Source organism: Salvelinus alpinus, chromosome 36, assembly GCF_045679555.1.
Source record: "Salvelinus alpinus chromosome 36, SLU_Salpinus.1, whole genome shotgun sequence".
Taxonomy (NCBI): domain Eukaryota; kingdom Metazoa; phylum Chordata; class Actinopteri; order Salmoniformes; family Salmonidae; genus Salvelinus; species Salvelinus alpinus.
The window spans coordinates 5425703-5441300 of record NC_092121.1 but is presented as its reverse complement, the minus strand read 5'-3'; the positions used below and the strand labels follow the sequence as shown (position 1 = coordinate 5441300).

General features: G+C 40.3%; 1 protein-coding gene across 2 annotated transcripts; it reads left to right on the top strand.

Annotated features, from left to right (window-relative positions):
- Positions 1-1154: 1154 nt before the first annotated feature.
- Positions 1155-14689, top strand: LOC139565211 (protein glass-like). Of its 2 annotated transcripts, none has more exons than XM_071385366.1 (4): positions 1155-1802; positions 5822-6127; positions 8585-8911; positions 9214-14689. In XM_071385366.1, exons 1-4 carry the CDS (start codon positions 1454-1456, stop codon positions 9696-9698), a joined length of 1467 nt encoding a protein of 488 aa, XP_071241467.1. In that variant the 5' UTR covers positions 1155-1453; the 3' UTR covers positions 9699-14689. The 2 variants fall into 2 exon arrangements, with proteins under 2 accessions (XP_071241467.1, XP_071241468.1); XM_071385367.1 differs by having other exon boundaries at positions 1246-1819.
- Positions 14690-15598: the final 909 nt, after the last annotated feature.

Sequence of the window (15598 nt, the reverse complement as noted above, 5' to 3'; positions counted from 1 at the left end):
AATTGGTTTTGGGGGTGACTAGAGAGATATACCTGCTGGAGCGCGTGCTACAGGTAGGTGCTGCTATGGTGACCAGCGAGCTGAGATAAGGGGGGACTTTACCTAGCAGGGTCTTGTAGATGACCTGGAACCAGTGGGTTTGGCGACGAGTATGAAGCGAGGGCCAGCCAACGAGAGTGTACAGGTCGCAGTGGTGGGTAGTATATGGGGCTTTGGTGACAAAACGGATGGCACTGTGATAGACTGCATCCAATTTATTGAGTAGGGTTTTGGAGGCTATTTTGTAAATGACATCACCGAAGTCGAGGATTGGTAGGATGGTCAGTTTTACAAGGGTATGTTTGGCAGCATGAGTAAAGGATGCTTTGTTGCGGAATAGGAAGCCAATTCTAGATTTGACTTTGGATTGGAGATGTTTGATGTGAGTCTGGAAGGAGAGTTTGCAGTCTAACCAGACACCTAGGTATTTGTAGGTGTCCACATATTCTAAGTCAGAGCCGTCCAAAGTAGTGATGTTGGACAGGCGGGCAGGAGCAGGCAGCGATCGGTTGAAGAGCATGCATTTGGTTTTACTTGTATTTAAGAGCAGTTGGAGGCCACGGAAGGAGAGTTGTATGGCATTGAAGCTCGCCTGGAGGGTTGTTAACACAGTGTCAAAAGAAGGGCCAGAAGTGTACAGAATAGTGTCGTCTGCGTAGAGGTGGATCAGAGAATCACCAGCAGCAAGAGCGACATCATTGATGTAAACAGAGAAGAGAGTCGGTCCAAGAATTGAACCCTGTGGCACCCCCATAGAGACTGCCAGAGGCCCGGACAACAGACCCTCCGATTTGACACACTGAACTCGATCAGAGAAGTAGTTGGTGAACCAGGCGAGGCAATCATTAGAGAAACCAAGGCTGTCGAGTCTGCCAATGAGGATGTGGTGATTGACAGAGTCAAAGGCCTTGGCCAGGTCAATGAATACGGCTGCACAGTATTGTTTCCTATCGATGGCGGTTACGATATCGTTTATGACCTTGAGCGTAGCTGAGGTGCACCCATGACCAGCTCTGAAACCATGTTGCGTTTATATTTTTGTTCAGTATAGTTGTATGCTAGCCAGCATAAACTAGCTGAAAAGGGTTTATTAGGACGACTGACTTAACCGAGTCGATTCTTCTCCACACTGCGCTCTCAGGTGCACGACATATCCTACGACATAAATGTGGGCAGCAGGCGTGTCCCTATACCTTCTCCGGACTGGAAACACAATTGTCATGAATGAGATACGGGAAACGTATTGCGTTTGCACTAGTGATACTACGGTAGCATCCAAGGGGTGTACACACATGATGCGTTGATAGAGGTAGCTAGTTCTCTGTGTGAATCAGTTGTGCGCTGACTTCTATTTTATATTTTGGGGATGTGGGGGAAAGAATGAAAGAGGTCTTCCACCAAAACGGACGAAATCATGAACGGCGCCGTATACATTTCGTTTTTTCAAGGTCAGCTGGAATCTGCACTAGAGCAAGTAGTGCAACTCGCAGTCCAGGAAATAACCAAGACTGTTGGGTCAAGCTTGAATTCTGTGTTAATGAAAACGGCCGTCAAAGAACAAGAAAACCAACGACTTAAGTTAAAGCTTAAATCACTGGAGTTTGAATGTAATGGGGTAGAAAATGGAGCCGCGTTCAACGGTGGCATGGAGGACAACGCGGCCACCGATCGAACAAAGCCGGAGACACACACCCCCAGCCACAGCACAGAGCGTGGCGTGCACGCAAACACTCAAAGACTGGATCAAAAAGGACGAGTAGTGGGTAAGGTTGCTAGTTAGGTAAGGTTGCTAGTTAGGTAAGGTTGCTAGTTAGGTAAGGTTACTAGTTAGGTAAGGTTACTAGTTAGGTAAGGTTACTAGTTAGGTAAGGTTGCTAGTTAGGCAAGTTTACTCCCAAGGAACCTAGCGGTTTATACATTTGAAACAAGGCAATAACTCCATTCTGTAGCCCTACAGTCTGTTTGACCACCGACTGTTTGTTTATGTTTCTGTGGCACAACGTATCCACACACTCCTTTTACATATAGTGGCGAAATCAACAACAACAGGACAAAGCACAGCATCCTGGTATAGGCATCCGCATAGAGCGGAAAAAGCTTGATAATAATAACCAGAGTTGATATGTAAATATGACGTGCAGTAGTAGCCTGCAGCACGCTGAGAATCAATGACATGTGTGGTAAAATCTTCAGGATATGAAAAACGGTCGTTTTCAATGTGGTTCTATTACCTTGGTTTCTTTGTTTCACTTGGGTTTTATTTGACTCGGGCATGTGTCCTTGTGAACGCTTACAATGGGCTCTTGTCTCGAGGTGTACACTTAACAATAATTATGTATCGAGGACAATTTGTCATCTGCGGTGACATTGTTGCCATTGAGATTGTTACAATGTACACGTTGTAGGTTGAGAACCAGTGACAACATCACCAACCTTGTCACTGGTTGTGTCAAGCAAACGGTTCACTGAAAGGCTGCACATCCATCCCCATTCATTTTTCCTATCAGTGAAAATGATAGGCCTACTTATTGACTACTGCAACATGCATCCCTTCCTACATTCTTCTCTGTAATTGAAGATGGGTTGGGATGAGAGGACTATCAGTGGTTGGTAAAGCAATGACGTTATTGTTGTTGAGCCTTTACTTAGCAGTGGCAGCAAAGGATAGGATGCCTTTCCCCCCCCAATAATTCTCCAATGACAGTCACAAGCGCAAACCACACCCACTCAGTTCTCAGAGGGGATACATTTAGGCAGAGGAGGGGTGTGAGATATTAAATGGCGGGTGGAGGAGACACCAAAATGCTGAGGCCATTGGCAGACCTTCAACTCAATTTGCACATTTTGGACAAAGCTGAGGCTGGAGCTGTATCTCGCCACTAATTAGGATATTTAAGTTGTGACGGCCAGGGAGGCCATTTTGATGTTGTAGGTAAATGAAACCTGGCAGCAACATTCATCCTTCAGACACCCACACAGGTAGCTACTCATACAGTGCATGATGTCATACTTTCACAATGCAACAATAACAATTAGGCTAGTAGGCTTCAACCCCTCTGACTCAGCTCACTTACTATTTATATCCTGTGGTTTTAACAAAAAGGGTTAATTGTAGAGACCATGCTCCACAACGTTTTCACACTTGATTTCCAACTTGATTTGTTTTCTTCCTCAGGGATTTGGACATGTAATCCATTCTCTTTTCTAGTTATGTAAATCCGTGTGTGTAAAACCCTGTTTGCTTTGTCAAGCGGCATTGTAGATGATCTAAGGTTGCCAGAAACCAACTACGCCTATGCTGTCATTGTCTGCAGCAGCTTGGTGCTCTGCTGCTCACCACAGCTTTAAAGCAGTTGCCATCCCACTCCTACTTTAGTCAAATCACATCAATGAGTACGTTTACATGTACACTAATCATTTTATATGAAACTGATTATGGCAGAAGGCTGAGTATGGCATTAATAATGTAAACACCTTGCTTATCTTAATCGGGGTAAGGTCATAATCGAAGTAAGCATACGTTGATTAAAACACCTGGTTTTCTGAGCAATCTTTAAAATATTTAAGACATGTAAAACAACTTAATTGGCGTTCCGGCAGTGTATTTGGTCTACGCATTTGCCAGCACCGGTAGCGCAAGCCTCCTTTTTATGCACAAGTGAATTGAGTTTGGAAAAACTGAAAGTATGCATCTTAGAAATAGTTTTCACATCCACACGTTATGTCCAACCTCAGAACAAAATAGTCTTCGCAAAAATAACATGGTCACTGTGGTAGAATGTTTCTTTTGAATGGCGATTTATCAAAAGTCCCATCAAAAGCCTGATTTCAGATGTCCATGTAAATAAGATTATTAGTGAAATTGTTATTCTTCAGAGCATGTAAACATTTTAAAGCTGCAATATTTAACTTTTTGGGTGTCCCGACCAAATTCACATAGAAATGTGAGTTTTATATATCTGTCAAGTCTAAGAGGCGGTAGATCTGTTCAATGTGTGTTATTTTCTATGATTCACATTCTTAAGTTTCGTTTTAGCATCTTTTACTTTCGGTTTTGTACACCAGCTTCATGGAAAATATCTTTCACAGCAGTTGGGATGGTACAATTATTCTCAACACTATGTTTGCTTGTTTTGTCACAAACTGAAATTAGGTTAACTATTAGAATTTTAGCACCCAGGAAATGGCGGAGCGATTTCTGCGTAGTGCATCTTTAAACAATCTATTCTATTAATCTGACTATCCACAATCTTATTATTGTGCGCATGAAACCGTGATCAATGACTAAGTAGTTCCGTTTCTTCTCAGCTTTATCTGTAACTAAGACCTAACGCTACCTATGTGTGGTGATGGATATGTAAAATGTTTTGCACAACTTGTTTTACATTTACAACTTGTGGTTAAGAACAGAGGGTGGGAGTCATCGTGTGTGTGTGTGTAGGCCATTGTATGATTCAGCATGTCGGCTAGGCCTAGGCTTTCTACTACACAGGTGTTAATTCTTGGAAAGAGTAGTCTAGCTCATTTGTCAGATATCATCATGGAGATATTTGCACTACAGTGTATGCAATGGAAAGCGTATTTTGTCTGTGATTGGATATATTTGAAAATATCAAGTGTGGTAATTTGATTTAGCTTCAAAACCATTATGGGATCTGTGAAAACTCCCTTGATTACTTCAAGGGAATGTTTACCGCTCCCAAATTATACCTATTGCAAAGGGGGATGTGACCGAGCTATCTGAGCAATGAAGCCTTCTCATGGTATTATAAAGGATTCCCTTAAATATTTTTACTGCTCTATAAAAGTAGGAGACTTAATTATAGTAATTCACTCGTATTGAATATAACAAATGTATTGTCATTGCCACCATGGATGAAGTGCCCAATAAATCCTGCCTCACATTTAAACTGTCTTTGATTGGTGTATTTGTAACAGTAACCAATCAAAAATTGAGAAATTGGCATTTATAAGGAAAGCTCAAATCTGTCCCCTAGACATGTCTTTTCTGGGTCTCATATGGTTGTTATCAATCAAGTGATTTTCACAGTCTGGCAGTGCTACAACAATTCAATCAAGAGACATTTAACATGGCTGATATCTGTAACTTTTGAGTCGTTGTATTGCACAGGCGAAAGTTAATACCCATTGCTGGTCACTAAAAAGTGGTTGATCTCAAAGGATGCCAAGTAAAACTCAATATGGGATGATTTTTTTTCAGTGTTTTGGACTCCCCCAAAAAGGGGGAAAAACTGGATTCAAAAGGACTCAATGGCTGTTATTTTTCCAATTCTAATGGCTGAGCCAAAAAGAAACCTTAACATTTGAAATGGATGAGACGCCATTTTTCCCAAACCAAGTTTGGAAATAGTGTGGGTTGTGATTTCATTGCAGAATACATGTGTTATTTGATTAAATCCTCTACACAAATAATTGCAACCCTAGTCATTTACATAGTAAAAAGAGTCGTTTTGGAGAGCAGTTTCCCTGCAAGGATACAGGGTTGTTTTTGCCTACTTTGTTCAACAAATATCCTAGAATGAGAGCATAGTGCGCAACGTGATTTATATTATTATTATTATTATTTTTTAACCTTAATCGGTGCCAACTTTCAAATGTCACTATCTACAAACATACCAGCCTTTGCCTAATCATTTCCTCTTAACTCACAACAGGTTTTTATTTCTACTTTCCTCTCCATTATTTACTGATCTATTTCCTTATCAGAATTAGCCTACTGTCTTTCATTATAACTATTTTGTCTCTGCTTCCTTCTCTGCAGGTCAGCTAAAGATGGTCATGGAGCATGTGCTGGAGTTTGCTGTGTGCGAGCTGACCAAAATCGTGGAGGCCAGTTTCGATGACCTGCTCCTGGAGATGACCAAGAAAGAGCGGGAGCACAGCGCTCTGGAGGAGCAGTTACGCCGTGTGGCTCACCAGGAGAACGGGAAGGGTGGAGTGTCGAGGAGGTGTGGGTCGGAAAACAACACAGCATTTCCCAGCGGCTCAGAGGACACTAGGCAGGAATCCAGAAACGTCACAGTCAAAATTGTCCGGGGACAAAGGGAGCAAACGGAGACAACAAATGGTCTGTGTTTTAACATTAAAATGATGTTCTAGTCAACATGACAATCAACTGCATGCTTTATTTACAGCCCCAAATGTGACACACACATAAAAGGGTTATGCTATGATACCAGTCAAATCCCACAGCACTGGAGGTTATGCTTTGTTATCGAAAATGTAGGGATGGAAAGTACCACAGTACGGCCACGGCTCGGCACCTCCTCTGCCTATACATTAAATTACTCATGAGAGGCCAGTAACTTCCTGTTCATATGGTTTCAAGTTGCAACTTGCAATGCCACAGGGTAAATCCAGTTGAATTCAATCACTTTTTGACAGAACCCCTTTTGATTTGAACGAAACCTTCCAAACATATTTACCTGTTGTAGATGTGCTCAGAAAATACCATGAGGCATCCATGTCTTCATCACTGGAAAAGATAAACGGTTGAGTTTCATTTTAAAAACCTACAAACAGGGTTGTCAATAAATTGGAAAATGTCCAGAATTAATTTTTTTAAATAAAATTTGATATTTGTTTTTTAACCTTAAACGTCAATTATCTAAAAACACGTAAAGTGGTTTTTCATATTCACGTGTTGTATCTTAGCCCCTATTTTACATAATCTGAGGTTTTTGTAGTGTGCCCACCATCGGTTGTCATGTTTTAGCTGATAACTGTACTTAACCTGGAATAAAATGGACATTTCTACATTCGAATGGTACCACAAAGATGGTTGGAGGTCCACACTTCTGACAATGTTGACATGAAATGGGAATATTTGCTTTAAATTATACTATCAATCCTCCATAGGAAACCAATTTGAAATATAGATTACAGAATAGACATGACCATTTAAGTTGACATTCGACATTGGATGGACCGGTGGCCACCTTTATGGTACTAATTAGAAGTAAAATATTCCATTTAAATTTCAATGGTGTAGCAGCTAAATTGCAGTGATCTGAAGGAATATGTCCATTCTATGACTTATTTTTCTATGATTGAAATGACACCCAACCTGTATTTAAGAGCATGTTGTGTCTCAACTGATGGCGGGCACGACATAACCTCAGATAATGTAAACTAGGGTCTGAGCTACAACATGATAATATGAAGAAGAAAAAAAATATATATTTTTTTACATTTGTTCTGAAGAACTTATAAAATAGACAACCCTGTTTTTCTAGGCTTTTAAATTCTATCTAGCTCAACCATTTATCTTTTCCAGTGATGAAGATATGGATGTCTCATGGTATGAAAAATGGGTCAACTTTGAGGACCTTTCTCTCCTGAATGCTTATGCATTCAGGTCCAAAAAGTCACTTTCTGACCACTTTGTCCACGGGCAAACACGTGTGGAAAGTTTTGTTTAAATTAAAAGGGATGCTGTCAAAAAGTGATTGAATTCGAATGGATTTACACACCATATTAAGTTGAATACAAGGGTATTGTTAATCATCTCTCTTTATTTTACAAGCTGCTATTTTTGCTTACTTGATAAATTGGTAATGACCTAATAATGAAGGTTATTTTGGGAGTCATTCTACATTGAAACAAGTGCCGGTACATACCAGTTGGTTACCAATTGTGTTGAATTCTTTGAATTGCCAGAAAGTACACATAATGACCATGTTATGTCTGAGTAAACACTTAGCAAGTATCAATTGAAACAAATTAAGTGTTCCCTTAATTTCTGGTGCTGAAAATATGCTTGTGGCCAAGAAGTCAGACTGTAAAACACACACAAAAACAGTTTGAATAGGAGTCAATATGGACTAACCAGAGCTCTGAGGCCCCATTTTCTAAATAAAAATGTTAATGTGTTTCATAACCACGTTATAAGCCATGCCTTGCACACAACACCAGTCTCAGTTGAACTGGTCGATTGACCTATTTAGTAGCTGTCAAAATGGGAGCTGAAGCTCACCTGTTATAGTTAACTATTAACCGTGTCAGTGCCAAATAGTTGCTCCAGTTAAGCACCTGCAATCTGTTACAGTATATATGGCGTCATGCCATGTACAGCAGATATAGGTTTCCCTCTACTCTAAGAGTCCAGTCTTATACTTGTGCTGGTAATAGTGCTTAGATATTATTAAGCTGGTTCAGTATAAGCAAACAAACACTTCCTATGTGTATATTGCCTTGGGTCTCTTAATGTAAGCATTTTTGTCAAATTGATCAATATTAAAATGTACGACATTAGAAATGACTTCTATAGTGATGGAAATAATCACTGAAATTTGTTAACTGCTTCTTCAGGTGCAATGATGTACAAACACAAACGTGCACGCGTTTTGCACTTTCGTTCCAGTTCAGTTGTCTTGTTCAAGTTTGTTTCGTCTCTTTCTCCCCCTCTGTGCAGACAGTGACAAGAAAGCTGTCTGGACCACAGCCTGTATGAATTGTATTTGTTTTCCAGTTCAGGTTTGTCTTGTTCTCAGATTTGTTGCTCTCTCTCCCCCTCTGTGTGTAGACAGTGACAAGCAGGCTGTCCTGACCGTAGCCCAGGACTGGGTCCCCATCCTGGACAAGGTGTTTGGGCAGAAGTGGTGCAGCGACCTGTGGCAAATCAAAGAGCTGGCTTCAGGGAAGGGGGGTGAGGAGAGGACCGGGGGATCTGGGCTGGGGATTGTGGGCTCCTTCCCCAGTCTGAACGCTCTGATCCGTGAGAACCTGGAGCCCACCCCCACCAGCCCCCTGCAAGAACCCCAGTGGATGCCTCTGGAGGACATGGAGGTCCTCTCCTCGACCTTGGACACTCCGCAAGACCCTACTGCTACCATAAGCACCACAGCCACAGGTGCGCATGGGAAGTACTGAAATGATATCCCTACGTGACATGGCCAGTTATGTGCACACTTACTCTTAAGTCCCATGACTCTTTATGCTTAATTTTGTATTATATTCAGGTATCTGTTCTCCTTAATGTTTATTCTCTGAGTCTTGTACAAAATAAGATGGCTGTAGCTTCATTGTCACATCCTCTTGGACCAATTGGATTTCCTTCCCCTATTATTAAAATCTGTCACCCTTTATTGCCTATAATCTTCATTTCACTCACATTTGTTTTTGTCTCTTTCTATCCCTCCGTCTGTGTTTCAGTTGAGGAGTCCCTCAGGTCTCCGTCGATGCTTCACCGGCTCCTCACACTCCCCGCTCAGCTCCTAGAGGAAGACGAGAACACCATGGAAACCATCGCCCTGCTCCCCGACGCTTCACCTGGCAGAGCAGCTGTGCGCCGGCAAAACACAGAATCGCCTAACCAGAGCTGCCCATCTCCTCCCAAGAAAAAGGTTGCTGTTTCACAGGAGGATGAGGAGGAGGAGGAAGACGAAGAGAAGGATGACAAAGGGACAACGACGCTGGACTCAAAGGTGAAGACCGTGCCTCTCAAAGGCAGGAAGGGTTACGAGTGTAAAGTATGCGGCAAGAAGTTCAGCCGAGCGCCGCTCCTGAAAACTCACCAGCAGACTCATATCAGCACAGCACTGGCGACAGCAATCTGCTGTTCCGAGTGCGGGAAACGCTTCCATCAGGCATCCCGGCTACAGGCGCACTTACGAACACACACTGGGAAAAAGTCTTGAGCAGGTGGAAAAGGGAATTGGAAGATTGAAGCAAAAAAAAAAAAAGAAGAATTGGAATCAAAGTCGATCTTCAGTCCATATCTCACATAGCCATATCAGTAGCAGGATGGTCACCGGTACTCGAGTTCATACATGAGTTGACTTTTAAGTACCTTAAGTCTGGAATCGGAGGCATTTTTTCCAGGTACAGTTTTGCTGACTGCTGTTTCTTAATTGTTACCACCATTTTGATTTCTTACATGTGGCGACAAGGTAAATACTTTGTAATAATTTGGGATTGGATCTCGCTGGTAGTTGTGGTTAGTATGTATCGCCATTGTACATTCTCTATAGCATGGGACAGTGGCGCTCACAACAAACAATGAAGTTACATTTTTAAGTGATCTTTTTACTTTTCTCTATATACTTTTCTACATTTTTGGAATATCAAACTGGTCTCTTTGTGCTTTATTATTTCACATCAAGGTTATTTGCTATACCGGAGGCCATAATCTTGGCTTTTGTGGACTGCAACTTCAATAAACATTACACTGATTTGTGAGAATTGTATCTTTCAGTGGCAGAAGCGTTGTCTCATCTTTTTCCCGGTGCTACAAGCAGTGACTCAATTTCAAAGGGCGTATGTGCCCAGGGTAAAGGGGGAGAGAGACGGACTGCTGGAGTCGATAGCAGAGGTAATACCTTTGTTTTGCTTATCTCTGAATGTGAATCTCTGTGCAGGTGGAAAGAACCTGGTATCTCTTTACCTTCTTCATGCAATTCACTATTTACAGTCCTCACTTGACAGTATTTGTATTTTTTCACTCAACATAAATACCTCCTTTAAACAGTCAAATAATATAAGTTTGATAAAGGTATTGTTACATTGGTAGCCCTTTGTTTTTTTTTAAAGAATCACAGATTCCGAACAATTCAGAACATCGTGCAATTTACTCCTGAATCACAAGCCTGCAGACCTCTAGTTGATGACTTGCACAAGCTGTGTGACTGACGTGGCACAGTGGTCCCTCTTGGGCTTTTCTACATCCTATCCATGTCTGCCCTGGAAGGACCATTCCTGACAAGTCTACGAAGATAAAGTGAGGGAAAGAATGGAATCTCGCCCTCGTGCTGATTGTGCAGGCTGGGTTTTCAAGTGTCATGGGAAGTAGAGAAATACCACATTGATAAAACACACTTTTTGGTTTGTTTTATTTGTCATGTTTGACCTCCGGATGAGTCAAATGCATGTGGAGCATCTGATTGGACATCAGGAATATTGTTTCTGCTCATATCGCCATGCCTACCAGAATACTTTGTTGGAACATAAAATATTGAAGGGAGGGGCATTCTAATGGATGGGTGGGGGGGTTGAGGGGCAGGGTTGTATAGATTTGAGACTTCCTGGTGTTTGCAGGATTGCCCTTTGCTTTTCTACAGATATATTGGGAGGCAAACACTGTTTAAGCCCCTCTGCCAGATTCCTTAAGTATCGTAGCGTCTTCCCATTTTGATTGTGCTTTGTCTCTTGTAGATGCGTCTGCAGCTTGTAGTGCTGAACGATAAGTGCTTTTTGAGGTCGGTTTAGTTTCGGTTCGGTTAAAAAAATTCAAAAAACATTAATAAATGCATTGTGGGTTGAATGCTGTAACACAGAAAAACAATTAAAGTCACATGATACTGCTTATCACTTATTAACCATTTATTTGCATGACTTTAGTTTAATAAAATATTTAAGTTGTGTATATCACATTTGTTTTATTTGATGGCTTTATTTCATTCCAAGTCATCTCAAATCTCTAGAGCTGCTGTCTGACAATTACTATTTTAGTAGTTCTTCAAAGTAAATAACGCATACTTTTATGACTGCTGAATACCAACTATCAATGACTTAGATCATGTATTTTCAGGTAGAGATACCTCGTGAAGCAACTGCTCTCTATCCCTCTTGATCGCACATTATCTCTTTCTCTCTCTGCCCCACACTAACGTAGCGAAACACACAGGCAGGACAAGTAGGCACGCAATGGATTATGGTCATAGTAGTTAATTACCACGTTTTCTGTGCCAAACAATGTAGTATTTTGGCCTGTTGTAAACTGCAACTCCCTACTATATCGCACAGTTTAGGCTTAATATGATTTATCTTTAGAGAAATGTTGCATTGTGCACATTGAGCTCACAGTAAAAAAATAAAAGAATTCAAGTAATTTTACCATTAGTCAATTAGTTGTTTAGAAACTGAAAAATAACTGAAATGATGGTTAATCACTCAGCACAAAGCATGAATGTAATAGCAAGCAATACTCTGTACCATTGAGACCATGGTAATGTTCATGGCGAAGCCAGTAACCTATTGATGATGTACATGCACTTCAAACAACAATCGCTGAAAAGAAATACTCATCTCTTCCGTAATCCACTGGATTTGTTTTGTCTTCCTCAGGGAAGGTTGTTTCTGTGGCTCTGTTTTCAAGGCATCAGGCCGGCTTCTACACCAGAGCGGGAAACCCACGGCAACGTCCCAGTCCATTGTAGTCGTACTCACGTGCCCACTGACTTTTTCTGTTAAATTAGTCGTACTAGCGCTGTTCTGAATTTGTGCTCCTGCGCTACCTTTTCATATTTTGCTTAATTATAGCCACAGATTACATCTTAGTTTACACTCCCTTGTGCTTTAACTCATGTAAGTCCTTGACATAAGTGTGGATGAATTACTATGTACCAGAAACCATCAGGACCACATGTTCTAATTCTATCGGAATCTGAGAAGACAATAGATTACAAAAGATATGGGTCTTTTATTCAGGTCAAACCAGCATCAAAGTTTACATGGGCACAATTTAAAAATGGTTTGGTACACAGCCTCTCGCATCTTCAACTGTAACCAATTTAAAGAAATTGCATGCAACGTATTCACATTTTCATAAGATACAATGTATGGAGAGAGAATTTCCCTCCTTGACTTCAGGGTTGTAACCAATGTGCAAACTGATGATTTTAAAGTGTTTAAGACTGGTCTCTAATGCAAAAGAGTATTATTGGCAAAAGAGCTGAACTGATTATTGGAAAATATAATTGGCCTGCCTATGTTAACACAGCCTAAGACTGAAACATTGTAGAAACCCTTAAAGTGCAAACTGATGATTTTAAAGTGTTTAAGACTGGTCTCTAATGCAAAAGAGTATTATTGGCAAAAGAGCTGAACTGATTATTGGAAAATATAATTGGCCTGCCTATGTTAACACAGCCTAAGACTGAAACATTGTAGAAACCCTTAAAGGCTTTAAGTGGTAGAAAATGTATTTTGCTAATTGTACCTGCAGCCAGTGCTGCACACTTGCAATTAATTACTTGCTATTGATGATTTGCCTATACTTTGTCCTATCTAGAACTCACATACTGCTTTTAGTGGGAATAAAGTGCACTGTCTTGTATAGACACATCACCACTCAAAACACGTTTGTGCTCCGCAGTAAGCTAACCTTGAACAGTGCCGAATTGCAAATTAAGTAGATTGGTGTGACGCATCAGTATTGTCTGAACTCCATTCATTGGAACTGTGAACTTGACACAACATCTGCTTTATTTGTTTTACGTTTCAATGTTAGCCATATCCCGACCCCGTCTTTCTCCTATCTAGCACTTTGCTCTCGCATTGATGTTTTGTCTCCTAATGCCCGCTAATTGTTATCAAGACTTTAACACACCCCTTGAAAGAGTTGTGAAGACTGTGTTCAAATGCCTCATTTTGTCATTTTTGCTTATGAATCACCAAACCACTTTTCTTCAAATGCCTAGTCTGACACGTGTTCTTCTAATTTATAGCACTTTGTTATTTTTGCTGTTACTTTACAATACCTCCATACCTCATTTTGAATATCAGAAAAGAGTAAACACAGCAAATTGGTTATTTGAAACACTAGTGAGGTAATTGTATCACATATGTCTGCATGACAGTAGAATAGTGTTAACTAGCACAACTTTAAGGATTCCTACCAAAACAGTTCACTATTAAGCCATATTCTCTTCCTTTGTCACATGGGCATACAGATAACTGCCACAACAATGGAAACACTTGAGTAAATGAGGGATACAAAGTATATTGAAAGCAGGTCATTCACAACCCATCATGCTTAGGGTCATGTATAAAAATGCTGGGCAGGCCATTATATTGGTTACCATGGTTATGCCCCCATCCACAGGGCACGAGTGGTCACTGAATCTTTTGAAGAGCATGAAAAGGTTGTAAACCATATGCCATGGCTGTCTCAGTCACCAGATCTCAACCCAATTGGACAATTATTTATCATGGAAGAATGGTGTCTCATCCCTGATAGATTCTACAAGGGTCTGGAACTCTATGCCAAGGTGTATTGAAGCTGTTCTGGGTCGTGGTGGCCCAACACCCTATTAAGACACTCTGTTGGTGTTTTCTTTATTTTGGCAGTTACCTGTTTGTAAGGTTGCAAACATTGATGGGACCCACACAAATGTTATTTAGTTACCTGGCAAAGATGGCTCACTGCAGAAATGTAGGACATTTAATATCACACATTTGTCACAGAGACAACTATTATCCCTATGCACGTAACAGAGGGATATAGTTATAACCTACTAAGAGCATGCACACAGATTTGTCGTCATTAAGAAGTGCATTCAATCGAGCATTGCATTATTGTAAAGAAATCTTGTGTCCGCTTCTAGACATTTATTTAGGCTATTTCCTGAAAAGTGGTTGAATGGTTCCCTTCTAGAATATAAACTGAGTAAAAGCCTCAACCTCATTTGAACCAAACGTGAAGGAGGTGCAAAATTATTAAAGAAGGGATTTAAACTGAATTGTGATGCAACATTTTGAAAGAGGGAATTAAATGGAGTAGACATCTTTTTTTTTTTTTTAATATGATTTTGGTTGTGTTCTTAGAAGTATTAGAATTATGTTTGTAATCCAGGGAACATGTGCAGATTTCAAATTGATATCCAAATTAAACAATTATTTCAAAAAATGATTTTATTTATTTTATGTTCCATTTGTGGCATTGTAAAATTGTTTTAGTTCTTCACCCAATTATATTCTGATAAGATGTGATCGATTGTAGGACATACAGATGTAAGATATTAATTTGAGCCAGTTTGTTGCAGCAACAGAAAATTAGAATTATGTGGATTATAATTAAATTGACATTTCTGTAGGGGTTGATAAAACTTTTTACACATTTTAAATGTCCTGCATTGCAATAAAGTTATTCTGCAACAGGGTGATCAAATGAAGATCCTACATCTGTATTCCCTTTAATTCGGCATGCTGAAACTAGATTTTGCCAAATTGTAGAGTAGTTTGGTTTCTATATTTCTTAACAAGAGAGCACTTCTGAAATGCTATTCATGCCAAGTCAACTCTGCCAAGATAATATAAATATGTAGGCAATGGGACGTTGTGTTATACATATTAGAAAATAACAACTGGGTACTTAGTGTAAGAAGAATAAATGTTAACAATCAACCTTTTATTGTTTTCCTTATTATTTAGGTCAGGGATTGGCAACTTTGATGGGAGTGGAGTCCACAAAAAAAATCTGAACTCATGGAGGGGCCACAGTGGCTTACCAGTCTGTATATCCACGTTCATATCCACACACTTTTGGGGGAACATTTTGTTGAGCTCCCCCCCCCACCTAGCAAGCAAAACATTTTAACGGAGAGAAAATGTTGCAGTTTTAAAACAAGTTTGCTGCAATTCACATTTTTACCATGGGACGGAGAGAAGATTTTGCAATTGTATTATTCATTTCATACAATCCTATTCATTTTGCCATGGAGTGGTAAAGTAAACCCAAAAGATAATTGAAACTTGGATGGAATCCAATGAGATTTTAATTTCCAAGTAATTACGATCTAAATGTGGGATGGGAGACAAT